This window comes from Penicillium antarcticum (genome assembly GCF_028974205.1).
Source record: "Penicillium antarcticum strain IBT 31339 chromosome Unknown utg000009l_segment0_segment0, whole genome shotgun sequence".
In the NCBI taxonomy this organism is placed as follows: domain Eukaryota; kingdom Fungi; phylum Ascomycota; class Eurotiomycetes; order Eurotiales; family Aspergillaceae; genus Penicillium; species Penicillium antarcticum.
This window is the reverse complement of record NW_026695307.1, coordinates 1,109,363-1,131,098: the sequence shown is the minus strand read 5'-3', so window position 1 is coordinate 1,131,098 and position 21,736 is coordinate 1,109,363. Positions and strand designations below refer to the sequence as shown.

Sequence of the window (21,736 nt, the reverse complement as noted above, 5' to 3'; positions counted from 1 at the left end):
GACAACTCACAGGAAGTATTCCCCTTGGCAGAAGCACGGAAAAGGGATCAGTCGCGCTCTTTGTGTTTCGCTCAAGACGCGCTTCCGTGGCAAACAGGAGGGGTGGAGGTAGGATAAGATGGGAGGAGGGGGTTGACAGGCAATAATCCCGGCGGGTCACGACGTGTCTGCTGGGGTTAGGGTTGTAAGCGCTGAGGATGTGGGAAACCAACAATGTGCTATAGCCAGGATCAGCAAGATATCAAGGCTGAGCGCCGAAGAGGTACTGATCGAACGCCAATGGATGATGGAATGATGGGCTTTCCTGCGCTCTGGCTGGTTAATCGTGCCGCCGCAACGGGATAGCCGCCGCAAGCGAGCTTATGCCTGAATCGTCAGGCGTGAACCTTGAAGTCACTTGGGCAACGAAGTGGTTTACTTGGGCGAGGGTGTGGTGGATAGACTGGGTAGTTTCAGTGATTCTGTAGACAAACAACTTGAATTCCTCGAAATATTTGGCTATTTTCAGGTACAACATGCACTATTGACGATTTATGCTCATACAACACCCGTCACGTGCACCGCCGCCATCCATACTGCCCGCTATAAGGGCGGTCAGGGAAATCGCAAGGGTAAACATGTATGAGCGTCAGCTCCACCAGAGAGTGTGAGACACCCTAATTAAAAATATCTCCATAGCAAGCGAAGGGAAAATAGGGTGCCTATAGGACGATCGGACGGAGAAGATACCATCTGCGTATTTAGTTCCCCTCAAAACTCGGCCTGAGTAATAAATATCCGCTTGGCTGTAAGCGCCTTCTTCCCCTTCATCTTATCGTCAGCTTCCACTCTTTGCCCTTTCAACTTTCACACACTCTCTCTTTCTACCTCTCTTTCTCTCTACCTTTCTCGCTCTCATTTACTTAGGTTTCGTGTCCACGTCAACCGATCAGCCTCAGCCCGCCTCCCCTCCTATCCCCAAACTCGTCACGTCACTGGCATCTCCAAGCCACCCGTTTGCCTTCTTCTCGAAACCTTTTGGGCACTGACTGCCCAGGGCTGAAATTTCTCCTTGCATCTGCCCACTTTCGTGACGCTTCGTAAATCGATTCTCGATCTGACTAGAAGTGTCATCTCAAGTGTTGATCCACCTCCGCCTCCGCTTTCCATCACCCTTGTGTTTCGCGAAAGCTTGCAACGCCATTAAATATGTCGCAGCCTCAGGATGATAATGTGATGCGAAGGTATGTGCTGCACAACCTGTGGTGTCTCGCCCCTCACCGTCTCGTCTCATGAGGGGTTGACGCATCGCTAAAGCAGTTGCCTCCACGCTTGCGATTCGATTGCTTGCGGCATTGGAGCCACTGGGATAATTTCATGGGCTAATTTGAACCCACCCACAGGAAGCTTGTGATAATTGGCGATGGTGCTTGTGGAAAAACCAGTTTACTCAGTGTCTTTACGCTCGGATACTTCCCCACTGTGAGTTTGCCCCTAACAATCCCGAGGACGAATGATCATCACTAATACGTCCAATCGCAGCATTATGTCAGTATTTCGGACCGACCTCTTACTTCGCATACATCATTCTAATTCCCACTAGGTGCCCACGGTATTCGAAAACTACGTGACGGATTGCCGAGTCGACGGACGCTCGGTCCAATTGGCTCTTTGGGATACAGCAGGACAAGAAGACTACGAGCGTTTGCGACCATTGGCATATTCCAAGGCCCATGTTATCCTCATTGGATTCTCGATGGATACTCCAGATTCGTTGGAGAACGTGAAACATAAGGTACGTCTCGGATATATTCAAGGGTCACCTGTGGTACTGATCTGCGATATAGTGGATCGAAGAAGCAAACGAGCGCTGTCCTGGTGTGCCGATCCTGCTAGTCGGATTGAAGAAGGACCTACGCGAAGACCCACTAGCGATTGAAGAAATGCGCAAGAAGTCCTTGAAGTTCGTGACAACGAAAGAGGGCAATGATATCGGCGCATCAATTGGAGCTCGCAAATACCTCGAATGCTCATCCCTGACAGGCGAAGGCGTCGACGATGTCTTTGAAGCAGCTACCCGTGCCGCGCTGCTCACGTTCGACAAGCGCAAAAGTTCATGCTGTGTGGTTATCTGATGAAGCGATTTGGGACGTGCAAAATGCCGAATCTTTCTCTGCCAGCGCTCGATTTATTCTCGACTTGGATCTCGATGTCGCCGTTTCTTTGGCGATCTATTGACGCTCCCTTGTATCATGCATCACTGGCGTTTGGGAGGTTCTTATGCTACCTGGTCGATTGATCTGGGTACGATGTCTGCTTTTCAGCACTGTTGGCTGTGTCTATTGCTCTCTGCTTTTTACGTCTTTCCTTTTGATGTTTCTGTTCCACTCATGCACGTGCAACTCCGGATTCCCCTCCTTGCCTTTCAATTCCCCGAAGTGCGTTGCGATCTCGCTCCTTTATTTCTCTTTCTTCTCATGTAGTAATTCCTGTCACTTTTTGGCGCCTCTTACATTGCGTTTGCCATTTCGTCGGCTGCTATATAATTTACCGTTTCTTTCGGCTCGAGATAATCGTCTGACATTCACATGTCAAATGTAAAATCACGTGGGGATGTGAATCCAACAAAATAGTAATGGTAGTTGGATTTCAATGCAAATATAAAGTAAAAGGAAATGCATATGATACATAGCGCCAAAATGATACATATCTTTGACCCTGACCTCAACCCCACGAGGTCAAACCAACAATCACATCAACCCCCCAATTGGAATCCAAATGGAACCCAGACTATCTCCGCTCAGGCTTCTTCCAATCATAATTCCACCCCTCAGCAGGAGGAGAATCAGTCTGCATACGAGCATACTCGATAGGGAACATCTCAGTAAAGATACCCTTCTTGTTCATCGACACACGGAACAGCTTGCCACCATCACCTGCACCAGTACGCAGCTCCTCACAAGCCTCCTGCATACTCTGATACTGTCGCATAAGCTCCAGCTCCTGCTTGCGGCGCTGCTGCGCTTGGAATAATTGCCAGGCACGGTGGATGGTCCAGTGGCGGAGGTAGCGGTTACGGGAGAAGCGGAGGGGACGGGGCGTTAGGGGGTGGTGAAGGAAGTAACGGATCATGGCTAAGGGCAAGGTTGTTAGTTTCTTGTTTCATGGTGTTTCTTTGGAGTGGATGGTTTGAGATGGTCGTGTGATAATAGCTCTCGCCATTGGAATTGAAACTAGTATATCGGAGTTCGGGTTGAAACATACTAATGCGCTTATCGGTGGTCGAGCCACCAGACTTTCTCTTGGCCATTGCGCTTGTCGTCGAGAACGAGGATGCTTGCAGCGCTGCTGTGACTGGGCCGGGCTTTTGTTGCTGGCGAAGGATCTCGTGGCAGACGCGGGAGACTGATGGGCGCGCGGGTGCCATTGACATTGGAACGCGGAATACATTGGCCAGAGAGGCCAGGGCCGGTGATAACGACTTCATTGTACTGGTGTTCTGTTTGGTTGAAGGGTGTCGGGAGGCTTAATGCGTGTTGAGGTGTACGGGGGAATAATTCCTTGACGGCAGAATTCTGTCCGCCTTTTAGCCGCGCGCTTGCTGGGACCCGCGAAAGTGGGTCCATGTCAATATCAAGATCATGTGCAAGGCAACACAGGTCGAGCCTCAACAAGACTGGATTGAAGCAAGCAAGCGCAAAAACAACAACAAGGTAAACGACAAGCATTAAGAGAAGGAGGGGGAAAAAGAGGGGGGAATTGGTTCAACGCATCCGGGCTCGGTGCGGGAATCGATACTACAGCCGGCGTATTCAAGCAAAGAAACCCAATGGCTGGCAATGTCTTCGTCGGGCAATAGTCCTGTTGGAGTTACTAGCTAGATGACCGGGGGTCGTGGCCACTTTACTACGTGCTTAACACTGGTTTTACCCAGTGCTTTTCCTGATGTGGGGTATGGAGTTGGATGTACTTTATTCCCTGACAGGAGCAAGGCCATTGGCCAGGCTTGCCGTTGAAGTATTGGAATAATGCTAGGAAACTAATGAGTTATATCTATTGACTGATTTGTTTGAATCACCATGGATTCTGTACATTTGATAGTAAAAACAGAAAGGCTCATATTTCCGAGGAAACCTACGATTGAAGATCGCATCAGATAGAGCGATGAAATGGTATTTGGCGGGGTGTCAAGTGTCGTGAAAGGCATCAATTGTCAAAGGTGCAGCCAAATTGGTCATAGAGTATGCCGTCATAGATTATGCCACAAACGCCATGTAATGCAATCAACGCGCCGGAGAAGACCTGGGAAGCAAAAAAGAAGAGGCTGAAACGATGAGAGGCGAAAGAGACGATTCGAGGTTAGCCCACGGAACGCTTGGATGCGTGGTGCTTCTTAGATCGATCGTAGTTCAGGACCTTGCGACGACGGTGTGACTGAGCGAGTTTCCACCGGCAGTACAATACCAGTGCGTCCTTAAGCAAGACGAAGACGCATCCACCGACAACACTGCGGCCCCAGCGAGTCTGCAAAAGACTCGGGCGACCACGCTCCAGAGCCACGGATGGTGTCGTCCACGCTTTAGGTAAGACGTATTTCAAGAGTCCACCCATCGAGGCTGAAATTGCTGGGAAGACGAGTGCACCGAGGACAGCATCAGCCAGGTTACCAGTATCGTGGATAATCTCATTCCGCCGCCCCAATCCAAGCGGATTATTATTTGCTTCGGGGGCACCGGCATTGGCACCTTCTCCCTGTCCTGCAGGAGCAGCTTGACCAACCGGGGCATCCTCCTCGCCCATACCCATCTGCAGCTCGAGGTCGATCTCCATGAGAATTTGGCCGTTCCCATCCTCGAACCGATTCAGACCCTCCGCCTGGTCTTGTTGTTGTGCATCATCCAAGATCTCCTCCGCGGCCCTAGGCTGCACTTCAGCAATCCACTTCCTCTCCAGCCCACCAAACAGCCGCTCATACAACGCCCCATAGAAACTCTTAACATATGGCAGCGCAGCGAAAGTCATAGCAGGTGTAGGCGGCCAGATATCGAAATCAGGCTCCTGGCCAGGATTATGCGCAGCAAAGAACAGCACTGGAATAGCTGGGAGAAGGCCTTCAGCGTATCGAGTCCGAGAGAATATCAAAACAAGCGGGATGAGCGGCAATCCCAGATTTAAGCCGGGGTTCCACGGGCCATCGATACTCTCACCCATGATTTGTTTCGCTTCCTCCGTTCCGAAGACAAGGTACATGGAGTACACGCCGTGCGCGCAGCACCCGGCCCAGACGGTACCCGCCACTGTGAACACCATGCCTGGCAGAACTAGTCGGCCTGCTACCCGCTCGAGTAATCGGAGAATGTCCACCACGTAGCTGCGCGGGCGGGTTACCACGATTTCAGTCTTGCACTGTGGACATTGCATTGTTATTGCGCTTCCATTGCCCCTGCGCGACCGCGGGTTTTCCATGTCGGCGAGCCAATCGAGGAGGCAGGCTTCGTGGGCTGTGAGGGCGCATGGACATGGTGAGCGCCATTCTTGATTGAGAGGTGAATCTTCTGTTTCGTCTGTGTAGCAGATCCAGCATTTGCGCGGTTCGTCTTGGTCTGCGGTGGTGGCGGGATTTGATGTTCGGTCGAGGGATTTGGTGGAGGTATCCGAGCCGCTCTCGATAGCTTTGGGGGTTGATGTGCCTTTATTTAAAAAGACAGTTTCTGTGTCGTCGGTCGACTCCGTCTGAGGCGTGACGCTCTCTTGGAATGTGGAGGTTTCGTCATGGTTCGTAGCGCCGTCGGACGATATGGTTCGGCCAGGCGCTGAGAATCCGGCGGACTCCATGGTGGATGCGTGAAGCAAAAATCGATGGCTAAGGGGGACAAAGACGATAGGTCATCTTCGTGAAATCGCCTTAAAGAAAAAGAGGGGAGCTTGCAGGTGGAGGTTGGAGTCGGCAAAGAGCCGCGGCTGTCAATGGGGTCACGTAATCACGTCATTGCCTCCGTTTAGTCTTTTGCTTTCGGACAATCTTGTTTACTTCTTCAATATTGGGGGCCTTGGTCGTTCTTTAGGTAGAGCTTAAGTGGATGCATGATTTAAGAGAGCATCTTTGTATCGCTCACTTGCATTAAAATGACCAGATCATACCCTAGATCATTCTCTATTCACTATACCAAGACTAAGACACACTAACCCACTTTATTCACATGCCACGTCTTTTAGCGGTAGTGATCAAGAAGAGGCCGAGAACCAAGTTTCTTTACATGATTCTGAGTACAGTTCTATTTACAGAATTCAATGGCAAGAAGCGGTATATAAGGACATCTGCTTTGGTGCGATTGACAAAGCGAACATATAGTGCTTCGGTGATTCGCCGTTGAACAGAGTAGAAATGCTAAATTGGATACAGAAACAATCTTACCAGTGTCTAAGGAAACAACGCTCTATAAAGGGGGTGTGGCAGATGAAACTGCTTGTCGATCTAAATGCGCCTATCGATCCTAGAGCAATGATCACCAATATGCGGTGGATATTATAACGTTCAACTCTAAACATGTCATGACTGCTAGCATAAGAGTTAAGCAGAGCTAGAATTAGAACAGTATAGCAGGACTCCCAAAGATCTTAATATTTGTATCATAGTGATGGCGTGTATATGAGGCCATACTGGTTCAGGAACGCATACCTTTCGATCAATACAAACTCACCAGACCAGTATAGACTACCATCTACCAAACAACCCTCAAACTAAGACTCAGACTGCAAAAGAACCCAAGATTCAAGACCAAAAGCAGAGATCAGACAACAAATCATTCATTAGACAAGAAAAGAATAGGCTACTATCTGCGCACGATCTGAGCAGAAGACATGAACGACATCCTAGATAAGCCAGGCAACGCAACGCAACTACCCAGCCACACCTACTCGTCATCGTGAACATGACCATCAGACTTCCTCTTCCCATCCGCCGACGCAGCAAGCGTCTCAAGCGTATCATCCAGCTGGCGCGCAGCAGAGCTAGAATCAGCCAACGCCTGCGCAGCACCTGTCATTTCAGAAGGCTTGCTCTGCTCTGCATCCTCTTGACCCTCTTTCAATTTCGAAGAGCCGGCTTCAGAGGTAGGATCGATTGACTGCTTGCTTGGTGGGTCGATGATAGGCTTCATTGTTCCTGACGATGCTTCTATGGCTTCGGGGGCTTCTGCTGAGATCTGCATATTGTCTAGGACTGGTTTGGTGATTTCCGGTGAAGATGAAGATGCGAGGTCTAGAGCTGCGGCCGGAGCTTCCGGTTCTGACTCTATAGGTTCTTCCTTGGTGCTTTGGCTTACCATGGGTGGTATCTCGGCTGGTTCTTCGGCTGGCACGGCTGGCGCTGCTGGCGCTGGCGCGGGGGTTTCTTCCTTCTCGGGGTTACCGACTGTCAGGCTGCCGTCGTGTCCGATCTGCCAAACGTTGATTGCTTCTGAGATCTTAATCTCTGGGATTGTCGGGAGCTTGGGGGTTATCTGCTCCACTGCTGGCTTGCGGCGGGCCGGGCCACGTGCTCTACCCTTGCGAGCGTCACTCAGAGGTTGCTTTTCTGCTGCAGGCTCAGGCTCCTTTGGCTGGGGCTTCGGCTGTTGAGGGCCCAGCCCGATGCGGGAGTTCAGATCAGTCAGGAAACCGGCCTTCAGAGCGGCGATCTTGTTTCCACCGGGACGAGCTGGAATTGCAGGCTTGGCCTTGACTGCCGGGGCTTCTCGCGATGCGTCTTCCGTACCTACCGAGGCGGGGGAAATAGATTTGGCGGGACGAGCCGGAACCTGGGGCTTCGGTCTCTCTGGAATTGATGGGGGTTGACGCTTTTCCACTGGTGAAGTAGCTTGAGCCTGCTTCTGGGGGCGGGGAGGAGGATTGGGCCGAGATGGTACGTCGGGGCTTTTGACTTCTTCCTTGGCAGGCTCAACCGTGGTTACCAGCTGCTGACTATCCGGAGCATCTTCCCAAATATCTCTACTAGGGAAACGCTGCTTGATTGTATCTGGACGCGTGGGCTTCTCTTTGGAGCTCTCGCCTTCTAGGATATGAGTCGCAACTTGATGTGAGTCAAGCTTGGTGGTTTGCATCCTGCGGTGGGCCTCCTGTTCAGGTGTTTCAAATACCTCGGTGGAGTCCCGCTTGGGTAAATCCGGGGTAGTCACTGTGGCATGAAGCTGCAGACTGTTGGGTGTATCCTCCCAGATATCCTGACTAGGGAATCTGTGTCTGAGTGAATCAGGTCTCTTCTTGAAGCGATCCGCAGCGGAGATAGGACGCTCTTTCTTCGAATCGTCTTCAGGGAACAGCGGTTCATACTCCTCGACATTTTCGAGGGGGGTATGGGTATCCTCGCGGGAGTCATAGCGAGTCAACACAGGGAACTGGCCTTGCCCACTGGCCGATCTACTGTTAGAACGACTATGCGAGGCACTCCCAGTGCGACTGCGATGCTCCTCTTCGAAACTTCCCCGGCAATCAAATGTGGGCGAGATCGCAGGATGCAGATATGCCGACTCGGGACGCACTTCATCCGCAGCTAGAATCGGTTCTTCTTCGTCCTCATCATCCTGGAATGTTGGCTCACTCTCCTCCGTCGCCGGAGTCGGGGCAAACCCATCCGGGTGGTGCAAAGGATGCTTGGGATCATCCACGTGGATTACATCACGCTCTCCGTTGCCATGCGAACTGTGTCTGCGATGACGCAGCGGGGTTCCTACGGGTGGATTCTGGCCGGCTTCCACAGGGAAACTCATATGGCGCAGAGGCGACTCAACGGCCGGCTGAGTTTCGTGTCGTGCATCAGGTGGGGGAGAAACCATGCGGTGCATGTATTCATCAGACGCCATATATCCGACCTCCTCTTCGGGAGTACCCGCGACAGCTGGGGAGGTACCTGATAACAATTAGCTTTGAAACTGTAGCTGGCAAGTTTGAAACACTTACCAAGGCCGGAACCGGTCTGGGCGGAGCTTCGAACGATCTTGTTGAGGTCGTCGCTGCTCAATGCCCAATCGGGACGCGGAGTGCCGACACCAGGACCGTACTGCCCTTCCTCCTTGACGAACTCGTCCGGGTGCTTATCATACCAAGCCTTCTCGAACTTATCGGGATTCTGGACACCATGTCCATGCAGACCATAGCTTCCAGGTGGCAAGGAAGAGTCACGATGACTGCGAGTACGGTTGTGGTTGCGGCCCGAACGTTGCGAGCCCTGCTCGAGATAAGGGCTCGGGGATGGCGCCTGGACGTCACCAGCATTGGGATACATGGGCACACGGAAACCCTGCTCGTCACTGAGCTGAGCGGAGTGACGACGGTCATGGGAGGCAGTTGACGACCCAGCGCGAGAGCCACTGGTGCGAGAATGTAACGAGCGGCTAGAGCGGTCTTGTTCATCACGAGCTGGAGATGCTTCGTGACCTATTCCCGCGGCGGCGGCCTGTCGAGAATCGGTACGGGTGACAGCCTGGACTTTCGCTTTAGCACTTGAGGTGGGCAACGAGGGTCTCGGTGCATGGATCTTGAGATCACTGCTGACATTGCGAGTCTCCGCGGGGGTTTGATGATGGTTGTCCGAGATATTGACCGGGTCGAGGTCGGCATATTCGATACCCTCCTCACCGAGAGATGGGATTGTCACACTAGGAGGACGCGGGGGCAGATCATTGGAAATGGTACGAGTCACCCCGGGACCGCTCCATTCATTGAACGGCGAGGGAGCGTAGCTGTCACGCATGGGGGAAACTGAACGATCGACTCGACGGTTGTTCGGGCGGGGAGGAATCTTAGGAGCTTCTAAAGACGACGGCTGAGGCGATCTAGCCGGTCGAGGAGGGACGGCCGGAGCAGCTTGGGTCGACATGATGAAGTACTATGAGCTATCGACGAGTCAGCGGCAGCCCAACCGAATGCCCCACGGCCACGATGTACCATGCACAGGCTAGGTAATGACCTGGACTTGGCGCCACCAGGATTGCAGGGGTTCAGAGCATCTAAGGGGAGCTCCCGCGGGGGGAGGTATGCATCGTTGACGCAAGACAGGAGAAAGCAACAGGGCCCCAGCAACAGATAAGAACATGCAGAATGATTTGCTTACCCAGATTTAATATGAACCAAGATCGGTCCAATTGCAAGAAAGTAATCAAAATGACAGAGGCAGAAATAGCAAAAAAAAAGCAGAAGTAGCAGATATTGAAGCAATTCCGCAAGTTGCGAAGATGATGTATGAGTGTCCGTCCTGCCCGTGACGTGCTCAGCTAATCGTACGGTAATATTACAAGTCTATCCCAACCAACAATTCTTCCTTTTTTTTAACTTGCCCCAATGAAGTCAGTGAACTATGAATAGCGCCTTGTTTTTAGGACTATTTGAGGCATTTTTCTCGGGCTACCAGCAAATGCCTCACTTGTGGCTTGGGCCTCATATACCTTTCAGCCTAGAACTATGCATGACATGTTCTAGATGTCTTGACTGCAATCAAGTCTCACAATGCAATTCCCCTGAAATACCAAAACCAGTCTAGACTTTGCACCTGATAAGACGATTATTTCACTCTCGTGGGATTGGCTGTCGGATCCGCGGCGGTGAGCGTCTCCTCTCCGCATTGCATCATCGTTTTCTATACTTTAATTTCCACTTCCCTTTCTCCTTGCTTCTGTACGATCTTGTCCAGTGCCCATGCGCACCTTGCCAGTCTATCCCAGCCCTATGAGACAATGCAAAAACCCGTCATTCCGGAGTGATCACCAGAGCTATGAGGATTTGCGGGGTAATACCTGTGACCAGGTATTCCAAGGTTCTTTCAACAATTGGACCGCCCATTCGCCTGCGTTCCTGTTTTTATTCTCATTTGGTGACTTGTCTCGTGCGGGGAGGGGGCAATCTTGGAAGTGCCAAGTCCCGAGGTTGTCAGCTTGGATACGTGGGTTCTGTAAGTGGCATTTATTCGGAAAAGGCCTCATAGTCGATATTTGTAGAGGTATGGATTGAGTATTCCGAACCTCCCTATTGGACGGTTGGGCTGTTGTCTACTTGTCAACTCGCGTGTGGAGATCGAGTACCTATGGAAATAGGCTATTATCCACGTGCGCTAGGCACGAAAATTCAATGAACTCCGCAGTGTCTGATCCAAGTAAGCTGGTGAAGCCAAAAGTTCAATGAATGCACTTTAAACAGCAATCATAACACCTATTCTGGACTCAATCAACAAAGGAGAGGGGAAAACCAAGAATATACCCGCGGGACAAACGCTCATCGATATTGGAAAACAGACATGCTCAGGGTCATCTCGAAACAGACCGAGACATACAAGTACAGGATGATTAAACAAAAAAACAAAACGAGTTCATAGCGCATTCCAATGCACGTTGCCCAAATGGCATTTTATCCTTTCCGGCGTCTGCATCGAGCATCTCACATCACCAACCCCTTCATCGCCAGGATACCAGCATCAGTCTGGAATGGGAAAAAGCAAAGAACAGCCCGGGTTAACATCGTGGTATCGGTATTAGACAATCATCTGCGCGACACCCTGACCTCCCAGGGTCTTGCTGCCAACAAACTCCTGGCTCTTCAGACCTGCCAGTCCGTAGAAGAGCGCTGCGATGAGGAGAACCACGGCGGCGGCGATTAGGCTGGATGCGCCGACGGAGATACTGGCGAATTGGATAGCACTGAGAATGCCGTACATGGTGGCGCGCATCCAGTTTGTTGTGAAGCGGCGTACGAAGGCATCGAATTTGGAGGAGGTGGGACAGATTCGGAGGAGGAAGGGTACTTCAACGAAGACGAGCACGAATGACGAGGCACTGTTCGGGTTAGATGCTGGTGATTTTGCGGGGAAGGAGGGCACCGAGAACGGAACTCACAGGCAGATGATACTGAAGATGAGGCGAAGTCCTAAGTGGAAACAATTGGCGAGACCAAGCGCAAAGCAAAGGACAATGCACACCACGCCCGTCCTGGATATCTCGTTAGAATCATCCCTGTATATGCGAAGCTGATTTCCGGGGTAGGTTGAAGAGCTGGCAGATGCGACAGACACCGATCGATGTCTCAACCATAGTGCTCTCCCACGATAGTGCTCAGGCTCAACGGGAATCTGAGAGGAAGTAATGCGACGCGATAGACTAACCATTGTCCGTAGATGCCTAGAAAAGAACGTTAGCTCTGAGGATCTGCTGGCGGAACACGCCGGGTACTTACTGAAGTTGCGCGAACGGAATTCTTCAGCCAGCGTCATGATGTGCAGGTAAATATCAAGCGATCTTGTATTCGAGGATAGAAAGATGCAGATTCAGAGATGTCTGAGGTGTCAGGTCGGCAAGGTGCACACGCGGCTTAGCTAGGGCGGTCAAAGGTGGAACAACAAACAAAATAGTTGAAACGGAAGACTGAGCTGATTTTGAATGTAAAGGTATGATTCAAAGTGGATAACTGTTGATCAAATAATTATATCTGAGTTCGCAGTGATCATCCAACGTTTCTTAAGCCAAGTCCGACTCCGGATTCTCTCAGGCAGACACCAATGGGACTAAGTAGCCTCCGTTTACGCGAACTAAGGCTCCAGCGTATGGCAATCTTCGTATTTAAATGAAATCCGCTCTGTGGATTCATCCAGGGGTACGAATATATGAATGAAGATATTGGAAGGAGGAACTGGGCCTTCCAAAAAGGCAACGTATGCAACATCTCGGCTTTGATATTGCATTCGCTATAATGTGCTTTTATCCAGGGTGACGGATCCCTTTCTAGTAGACATGAATGGTATCATAGTGGGATCAGTACAAGCGAGCAAGCAAGAAAGAGAAGGACAGTGGCCAATCCTGTCATACAATGTTACTATAGGAAGAGAACTAGGCTCTCTATTGCCAAAAATTAGGACTGCCTTGGTTACATTAACCCTACAGTAAGTAAAACCAGGTGCATGCCAAGAGCTTAAAAGTATACAGGCATGTAGGTAGCCAATTACTTACACCCCAGCCTGCACATCGTGGCCCGAGTGCAAGCACATAGGGTTTTGATATCCTCCAGTTGCGAGCTCAGGGGATTGGCGAAATCTCATACAATCTGCGAGGTATCAGTACATGTTTATGAAATGCTATCTTCAATTTCACCTAATACTTTTAAGCATGTTCCTCTCGATTATTTGTCTTTGTCGAGGATCTTGGTTTCAGTCTACAAGAACAGTCTGAAGAAGACTAAGTAACCCAGCAAATATATGACGATAATATTTGCGCAAACTTGCTTTTCAAGCTCATTAAGCTCGGATTCGAGCCCTCGGTTGGTTTCACATGAAGAGCTCTCGCACATTCTGGTGTTCAACAGGCATGCTGCTGTAGTACAGCAGTAAATGAAGAGGATGGACTCGAACATAAATAAGAAGCCTGATGGTGGCGTCGATATTTCAATCTCAAATTCGCAATTACAATCACAATTCATTAACATATATCGTGATAGCTCTACTCTTCATACAATGCATTTCACCATCTCACCCGCCATTGTGGTCTTGCTCTGCATGCAAGCCCGAGCCCTACCCGCCAACAATACTCTACTCGACTTTGTCATGCCGAATTTCGTCTATGTTCCCTCTGATACAGCTTATCGGCTTTGTACTCAGGGATGTCTTCCTGCTGCTCTTGTTTGCGAGGGTGCACCGCCGGTATATATATCTCTACAAGATATCCTGACATTTTCTCTGGGGGAATCAAACTGCTGGATCCATGCTAATTTTGCATAGAATGGGACCAAAGCGACGGTCTGCAACTCTTTCAAGCTTCATAGCCCCCTCCTTGAGTGGTATACTCATAGAGATTTTGGGGTTATCACCTTTGAGTGCAATTCACCTGTTGACACCCCGGACTGTTGGACCTGTTGCATCAACATCAACCCTATGTATTGATAGTTATTCGACAAACGGTTTACAATATCAGTCGTGTTTTAGAACAGTCTATATTGACTACGTGGTCTCGAGCGTGGAAAGTAGGACAGGAAATAGCTTGGTAGTAGCGCTTACCTCATGGTTTGCCCTTTGTGGCTGGCATTTCACGCTTCAAGTATATTGTAACACCATACTTCTGTTTAAAGGACCATCAATCTAATCGTTGGTGTGACCGTTGACTGGGAAATTCCACGGAACAGTTGGTCTAATTGTTGTGTTCCTTTTGTACTTGATATTTATAGATTTCAACGTTTATTTGGTCTCATCTTGTTCTAAGTTGCAGCATTGTTTATCATACGCAAAGCCAAAAATGATGCTCTAGACCTTTCAACCCACCATGGAGATTTATGCACAGCCCATGTAATAATCTAAAGCATGTATCTGAAGAGAGGAGACCGGTCGCCCAGTGAGTCTGGGTCTTCGGGATACTCAGAAGGATCCACAGCGTCTCGCTTGCGGTTGATGCGTTGATAAGACAGGCGCAGAGCAACTACTGCCACCATACCAACGATGACGAAGGCGAGTTCAAGTGCGTGGCCGAGAATATAATTGGGTGCATCCTGGGAACGGTAGAAGTTGGACGACATTGCTGTTCAGACCGATGTTAGCATACAAAGATATTTAACCAATAGGCGTATCTTTACCTCCTGCGAGATTGCCGATTCCAATGTGGATGGCCATGCCAGCAGCTCGCTTGTAGTCACCGGCCATGTTGACACTCAGCCAAGTAACGTTTCCGGGGAAGGCAGGGTAGATACCTTTCAATTACTTCGTTAGTTGATGTATATTTGGATTTCAATTAGATGTACTTACCGATGACTGCCACGAAGACGCCAAAGTAGACAACTCCTGGAACGCCACGCCCTGTAGATGCGAGAACGATAATAAATCCAGCAGCTATCATGCCCATGTAGAATAGGATAAATGGTGATCTCTGCTTTCGTCTGTCTGAGAACCAAGCTGCAACAACCGCTACAACAGCAGCAGTAATATAGATTGGTACCTGTAACAGACTGATTAGGTTTCATGGTTAGGAAAGCAGTTCAATGCTACTCACAGTGAGAAGCTGGGCAGTAGAAGACTTGTATCCCAGGTTCTTGATAATAGAAGGAAGGAACAGAGAGATGCCGTATAGAGGACAAGTGATGCCCCAGTACACTTTGCGTAAGTTAGCAGAAGCACATTAACATTAGCGTACACACTTACTTAGAATACCCAACCAAATTTGCCAGTCACTCAATGCGTCAATCACATAGCGAATCTGAAATTTCTCATTCTGCTGAACCATCTCGTGGGAGTCTGCCGAGTTCTGAATCCTCAAACTGTGGATAACGAAATGGCGTTCCTCCTCGGTCAAGAACTTGGCCGTCTCCGGGGAATCGTGGATTGCAAATGGGGCGACGAGGGCAACGAGGACAGTCAACAGACCCTCGAGGATGAAAATCCATCGCCAGCCTGCATATCCGCCCACACCGTCCATTTTCTAAACGAATCAATGTTAATGATACATTTAGTTGATGGGAAAGGGGAAGACAGACCGCAATGCCATACGCTAAAAGCCCAGAGAATGCGCCCGCGACACTTGCCGCGCTGAAGAAAAGTGCTTGTCTGAATTGTGCTCGGTGGCGGGGATACCAGAGAGTGATATAGTATGCAACACCGGGGTACAGACCAGCCTCTATATTTGCAACCATATTTAGTTTGGATCCTTGGGTATACTTCTGCAACGCTTGTGATCAACGTACCAGCAATTCCCAAGCAAATACGAGTGGCCAGCAGCCCTCCGTAGCCCTTAACAACTCCCATCAGAGTCTATATGCAAGATGTCCGATATTAGTATGGCCCCCGTCAACGACACTCAATCCTCAACTTCTCACCATGCAAATCCCCCATGCAACCATGATGAAAGGCAACCATCTTGATGGCTTCAATTTTTTTAGAAGAAGATTACTCGGGAGCTCGAAAGCCGCGTAGGTAAAGAAGAACACGGTCACTATAACAAACAATGGTCAACAAGCCTCATTCTCATGTCAGAATCGCAATTCAGAAGAAAGCATACAAGTCCAATTGTACTGAGGTCCAGTCATATGGAGGTCTTCCACCAGCCCCTCAATTTTTGCGTTTCCGATATTGCCTCGGTCCAGAAATGCAAGTAGATACAAGGCACTTAGCATTGGGATTAACCGAATGTCCATCTTCCGGAGCACTGCATTCTCATCAATACCTTCAAATACCACTGGGCCGAGGCTCCCTGATTCGGCATCTGCGATGTGCTCTTTTTGCTTGAGATCGGCGCTGTATGGTAGGGGAATGACTGCATTCTCGACCTCGCGCAGGCCGGGTTTCTCGGGGGTGTCACTCGAGTCTACCATGGTGGGAAATGAGAGCGGAACAGTTCTTTAGCAAACATGAAGGAGTTAGCTAAGATATAGCACTGATGAGGCTGGGATAAGGAAAACGCAGTGAAGGTAATACCTGTACACTTGTTTCTGATAGAGGACAAAGAAAGGAACAAAAGCCTCCCAGCTTATTCCAAAGATATAAATACCAGATCCTACCCCTCAGAGCGGGCATCATTCCGCCCTTTATAGTTGCATTTCTCTAACGGGATAGTCTCGTCCGGGGTATGCAAGTCTACCCCGGACAAAGCTGGAGTGATCAGCGCGACCCTTGGCATGAGGGGTATACTTCATTCCTCGGCGATTACGCTGAGTGGAGCATTTCTTGCTTTGACGATGTGGACATATCTCCTTCCGAAATTGGTAATTGAGTGTCTATGTTGTGCTTTTTTTAAGCTTTCAAACATCGCACGCCACATGGTATCACTGGCATGCCCATTGAAGTATACATGCAAACTAGCCCCTTCCTTCACAGATTATTCAATAAAGGCTCTTGCATAAGCTATTCTTTGCTACTATTTCCCACAGTAATGCCTTCCATTCTACTCACAGACAGCCTTTTCAAGTCAACCTTCAGCCACCCGGCAAACACATCCGCCATCAGTTAGATCATCGCCGGGAACAATCCGGCACCAAATCATCATAACATCACAGCTAGCAAACCCTAGCCCAGTGGCTAAAAACACATCCCACTCAACCTGTCTATCCCACAAGGCCTGCAATCCTCTCAACTCTCCCGATTGCCCGCCCCAGAAGAAGCCACCATGCCCTCAACCCCGTGGACTAGACTAGACACAAGCACCCGTGCTATCGCCGTGATCGGTGTAAGCGTGATGGGCCGACGGATCTGCATTATGTGGGTAGCAGCGGAACCCTCGGTAATCCTATGCGAGAAACCAGAAGCCAGCTACGACGGCGCAGTCGACTACATCAACAACAAAGGCGCGCAAGCAGGCAAGCTAGGCGCGAAGCCAAGCGAATTGAGAGTCACCGCGTCGCTGGAAGAAGCTGCCGGAAACGCATGGATGGCCATCGAGGCTATTTCCGAAAAGCTGGAGATCAAGATCGAGATCCTGGGCCAGGTTGACAAGGTTGCCTCGGACTCTGTTATCACTAGGAACTCTTCTTCCCTGAAGACGAGCGAGATGATCGTGAAGACGGAGAAGACTTACCGTATCTGCAATGGTCATTACTATATGCCGCCTGAGCAGGTTTACTACGAGGTCATGTCGTGTGGACATACCGATCCTGATGTATTTCCGTTTTTGATGGAGAAGGCTGCTATGGCGGGTTTCCGGCCTGTTTACGCCAAGGTTGATTCGACTGGCCTGGTTTTCAATCGCATTTGGGCTTCTATCAAATGGGAGGTTTTGTTGGTGCTGGCTGAGGGGTTTAGTGATGGTCAAACTGGTGATGAAATGTTCAAGGGTTGGTTCAAGGCAGTCAAGGGATCTTGTCAGACGATGAATACTGTTGGCTTGGATACCGTGTACAATATTGAAGTCATTTTTGTTCAGCAGCGCGGTTTGGATCCCACTGCTGGGGGTTGGCTGAATTATGTTGACAAAGGTAATTTGGGCGTCAAGGGTGGCAAGGGACTCCTCGGCTAATGTTTACACCAGTGTCTTTGCAACAAAAGTGTCCTTGGAGAGGACATTGACAGACTCCTACTGCTGTAAGAAATTCAGTGTTTTCAGGTCAAACACCACCAACTGAGATTATTGATTTGGGTATCAGATAATATTGCGTTCTTGCTTCCGGGTATATAGGGATTGGTTCACCTGAATACGTCAATGGCATGACTGTGGTTCACAGTAGGCTCTCATGTTGTGCATGGCAGTCGTGAGCCCCATACCGGACAATAGACGATTGATGATACCCGAAGCTCATCGCCAAATAAATGTACAAAAGTCTTAGGGGACAGGAACAAAATAAAATGAAAGCCAAAAGAGAGTGAGAAGGGGTGTGAAGATAAGTATCATCTAGGAAAACCGGATAGGAAAACGGCAGTCATGAAGTATTAGTATCCACGGTGAGAAGAGGGTATTAGGTTAAGGAATGTCGAATGTGGGAAGAACAAAAAGTTCCAAGCAGGAAGAATGTAGATGATACAAACACTCTTCGCAATTGGGGAGAAAGGGGTATAATGAATTGAAGACATTAGGGGCTGACCACAGGGCGCAAATTGCAATCATTAGGGTATAGGCACCCACTGGGTCAGAATTAGGAAAAGGGAATTAGTGAGTCAAAATGGAGAGAAAGACTCCAAATTGTTGACCAAAGAAATCAAGAGGGTTTCCGGCGGCGATGAACCTTCCATTCCGCCTTGGCCACACGCATGAACATTTCGACGTCTTTGATGGGAACCCAACTAGTCAAAACTTTCATGATATTTTCAAAGTCGGATTCGAGGATGATTTCACGCATGCCATCAATAAGAGCGGCGGATGAAGCGTGCAAAACGTCGAGGCCTTGACCAAATGTTCTTGGATTGTCAGTAGAAGAGTCTTTATTCTTCCCTGAGGCTCCTGACCGAGTGTCTTCGGCATCTCCAAGGAGCATGAAGACATCCCAGACCCGGAGTTGGGCCGGGAAAGGGATTGAATAGTTGAACAAGGTGAGATACCAACGGGTTCCATAGGCCGTGGGTGGAATTCCAACTTCGTTCTGAAAATGATGTTGTTAGCAAAGATACATCTCACGGGTTGGTTGATTCAGCTTACCAGTTTGCTGGCTACTTCACCACCAGCCAACCACTCTCGTTCAAAGTCGGCCAAAGCTTCCATCAAACCAGCAAAGCCAGACTTGTATAACTCTTCCAGGCCCCGCAGCTGCCATAGTCTAGCAAGCATTATGAAGGCATGTTCTTCGTCATAATATGCAAGTAGGGTAGCTGCAAGAGCGGCCATTCCTTGTACATAGCCCGTGTCGGGGAAATATAGTGACATAGCATGAAGCACACGGAACAGGAGTCTTTGGCCACCTCTATACCGTCTCCGGAACATGATGTGACTGGAGATGGTTCTCGGCACATCGATATCAATCTGAACATCGTCAGGCGAAGAGACGTACTGGAACTCATGGAAAGCCTCTATAAGCTCTTTTTCAGAGGGACTGTTTTCATGACGTCTAGCACTGGCCTCAAGGAACGAGTACCAAGCTGTAGCTCGCCATCTGTCTGGAATGCCTTTCCATGTCCGCTCGATCAACTTCGAGCTCTGCGTATCAAATTCAAAGGTCATGCCACCGCCGTCTTTGGTCTTCCGGGTTGGCTTGGCCATCTTGGTCCACTTGTCCTCGCGCTGCCACTCCTTTTTCCGCATTGCGCGTGAGATCGCAGTATCTTCTTTCTCATCAGCAGCGGACTCGGTGGGCAGAGTGAGCATGTCAGCGGCCTCATCTTTGGCCTTGCGGTCTCGATTGTGAGGGAGACGATTGGTCGCGGTGCGCAAACGAGATGTTGAGCGGCGTAATGGCGCACTAAAGTTACTTTGCGAAGATGATGGCCGGCCGGCCGTGGAGGTCTGACGGGTTGGAGAACGACCATTGAAGGAACGATTGCTAGCGGAAGCAGTTGGTGGACGTATAGAACGTTTCCGACGAGGTGTCTCCGAAGCAAGAAGAAGACTCGTAGTGACTCGCTGCAGTGGGTTGATCTCGGAGCCGTTGGCGGTTGTTGGAGGTCGAATGAAGCCATAACGATCAACTTCTCCGGCATTTACGTTCTGCCAATACTCGGCACCTCCTGCTAGCTCCTGGGTTTCTCTCTTAATTCGCTTGCGCTCGACTTCAGCTGAGGCCCGTGGCTTTGTTTCAGTTTCAGCTTGTTGAGGGCCAGGGGCTTCGGAGTCTGTGGCTACACCCTCCTCCCACAGAACACCATTCTCAGAAGCCATTGCTTTCGCAACCTCAGAGTCAGTGACATTATCCTCGCCCTTTTCGTACATGAGTCGAACTCGCCGTGACAGCATGTCTTCGTCGGCCGAAATGACTCTGCTTGGAAGACTCAACTGTCTCGGGCGAAGGGTACCTTGCGGTTGAGCGCGTCGCGGAACCGCCTTCGGTGTTCCATTCTCACCTTCAGTTCGACATGTGGTGATGGAAGGGGAAGGAGTCAACTCAGGAGTTGGGCGTTCCGAGGGATGTTCCGGCTGCTTCTCAGTCTGTGGCCCAGGTGATTCATCCAATTTCTGAGGTGAGGTGGATTCTGGCACTTGTTCAGGGTGTGCCTCCAACTTCTCCTTGGACGGCTTTGGGTGAGGGCGGTTTGCATTGCTCTTGATCAAACTTCCACGAGTGGAAAACTTCATCGGCTTATCCAATCCCTCTAAAGATGCCGTCGGTATCTCAAGGGGAATACCAGAAAAGGGGCGCTCGATCTGAGGTACTGGCGGAGGCGAATCCGAGCAAAACTTCCTGTCCATCTCCGCCGAGCGTTTCCTCAAACCACCCCATTTGCGCTCCGACCACCGAGAGCCAGGGCGCGAGCCAGGCCGTGAGCCTGGCCGCGAGCTAGGACGAGCGTTTGGCTCGTCTACAAGAATGCTGGGCACACTGCGCAACGAAGGGGGACCCTCCGATCGAATCGTCCGGCTTCCGTCTCCGGTTGGCGTTGACGGTGCAAGACGCGAATGTTGCTTGATATCGCGCAGTGACGCATATTCGGAAGGAGCATTGTCACCGGGACCAGTCGAGGAATCACTCGTGCTTAACGATCGGCCATTGGGAGCTAGTGGCGCATCTGGCGTGGGTAACGAGACCGACCGAATTGCAAGAGGGACGCCAACAGGGACAGTGTTTTCGAAGGGCACGGCGCGAATGGACGAACGGGGCTCCGACCGGTCGGCGAACGATGTAGAAAGCTCATTAACCATTATCCTGGCATGACTTGCGCATGGATTGAATCGCAACAAGGACAGAAAAGAGTGCGCGCAAAGAGCGAAGATCGGATCGTTGGAGGGGATTAAACAGCAAACTCTAACCAAGAAAGGAGTGACAAGGATAGAATCTCAAGCATCAGGATTTCGTCAGGGTTAAGATTAAAATTGAGGCCCAGGAGATATGGGGAGGTGGAGTATTTCGGGGGGTGGTCTTGGCGCAGAGTACAACACATCTACTCTTCCCTCATTCCTCGGCTAACACCTCAACTCTTTTCTTTTCTTTCTCTAAAATAAGTTCAAGGGGGTTTCATGTCCCACCTTCGGCCGTGTGGATCAAAAAGAACCAGGAGTCTGGTGGAGCCCGCTAGTTGTGCTTAGATTAGAAACCCCATGGACGTGCAGGATCAAAGACATTCCCCATAGTCTACGTAAGTCGCTAGATGTGGTAAAATCCTCAATTTTTCTTCCCCATCTATACGCCTCCGAAATGTACAGAACGTGAACTCCGGCAGAGGCTGGGCCAT

General features: G+C 50.1%; 8 protein-coding genes across 8 annotated transcripts; 2 read left to right on the top strand and 6 right to left on the bottom strand.

Moving 5' to 3' along the window:
* Window positions 1-1,188: 1,188 nt before the first annotated feature.
* Window positions 1,189-2,114, top strand: rho2 (uncharacterized protein; the record flags this gene model as incomplete). The annotated part of the gene is made up of 4 exons (XM_058466845.1): window positions 1,189-1,223; window positions 1,383-1,461; window positions 1,583-1,774; window positions 1,827-2,114. 4 exons carry the CDS (start codon window positions 1,189-1,191, stop codon window positions 2,112-2,114), a joined length of 594 nt encoding a protein of 197 aa, XP_058314691.1.
* A 655-nt stretch (window positions 2,115-2,769) lies between these two features.
* On the bottom strand, window positions 2,770-3,466 carry N7508_008781 (mitochondrial 54S ribosomal protein mL40; the record flags this gene model as incomplete). Its single annotated transcript, XM_058466844.1, has 2 exons — window positions 2,770-3,113; window positions 3,244-3,466. The coding sequence occupies 2 exons, from the start codon at window positions 3,464-3,466 to the stop codon at window positions 2,770-2,772; spliced, it is 567 nt and encodes a 188-aa protein (XP_058314690.1).
* An 872-nt stretch (window positions 3,467-4,338) lies between these two features.
* On the bottom strand, window positions 4,339-5,814 carry N7508_008780 (RING finger domain protein; the record flags this gene model as incomplete). Its single annotated transcript, XM_058466843.1, has 1 exon — window positions 4,339-5,814. The coding sequence occupies one exon, from the start codon at window positions 5,812-5,814 to the stop codon at window positions 4,339-4,341; it is 1,476 nt and encodes a 491-aa protein (XP_058314689.1).
* Window positions 5,815-6,893: 1,079 nt separating this feature from the next.
* Window positions 6,894-9,856, bottom strand: N7508_008779 (Aim21 family protein; the record flags this gene model as incomplete). The annotated part of the gene is made up of 2 exons (XM_058466842.1): window positions 6,894-8,887; window positions 8,938-9,856. The coding sequence occupies 2 exons, from the start codon at window positions 9,854-9,856 to the stop codon at window positions 6,894-6,896; spliced, it is 2,913 nt and encodes a 970-aa protein (XP_058314688.1).
* A 1,644-nt stretch (window positions 9,857-11,500) lies between these two features.
* On the bottom strand, window positions 11,501-12,235 carry N7508_008778 (Tvp18 family protein; the record flags this gene model as incomplete). The annotated part of the gene is made up of 4 exons (XM_058466841.1): window positions 11,501-11,801; window positions 11,862-11,954; window positions 12,128-12,143; window positions 12,199-12,235. 4 exons carry the CDS (start codon window positions 12,233-12,235, stop codon window positions 11,501-11,503), a joined length of 447 nt encoding a protein of 148 aa, XP_058314687.1.
* Window positions 12,236-14,301: 2,066 nt separating this feature from the next.
* Window positions 14,302-16,305, bottom strand: N7508_008777 (allantoate permease family MFS transporter; the record flags this gene model as incomplete). The annotated part of the gene is made up of 9 exons (XM_058466840.1): window positions 14,302-14,522; window positions 14,578-14,691; window positions 14,747-14,936; window positions 14,991-15,091; window positions 15,140-15,416; window positions 15,472-15,611; window positions 15,679-15,745; window positions 15,811-15,926; window positions 15,993-16,305. 9 exons carry the CDS (start codon window positions 16,303-16,305, stop codon window positions 14,302-14,304), a joined length of 1,539 nt encoding a protein of 512 aa, XP_058314686.1.
* A 791-nt stretch (window positions 16,306-17,096) lies between these two features.
* Window positions 17,097-17,942, top strand: N7508_008776 (uncharacterized protein; the record flags this gene model as incomplete). The annotated part of the gene is made up of 1 exon (XM_058466839.1): window positions 17,097-17,942. The coding sequence occupies one exon, from the start codon at window positions 17,097-17,099 to the stop codon at window positions 17,940-17,942; it is 846 nt and encodes a 281-aa protein (XP_058314685.1).
* Window positions 17,943-18,618: 676 nt separating this feature from the next.
* On the bottom strand, window positions 18,619-21,206 carry N7508_008775 (putative TBC domain protein; the record flags this gene model as incomplete). Its single annotated transcript, XM_058466838.1, has 2 exons — window positions 18,619-18,999; window positions 19,056-21,206. 2 exons carry the CDS (start codon window positions 21,204-21,206, stop codon window positions 18,619-18,621), a joined length of 2,532 nt encoding a protein of 843 aa, XP_058314684.1.
* Between the last annotated feature and the right edge of the window lie 530 nt (window positions 21,207-21,736).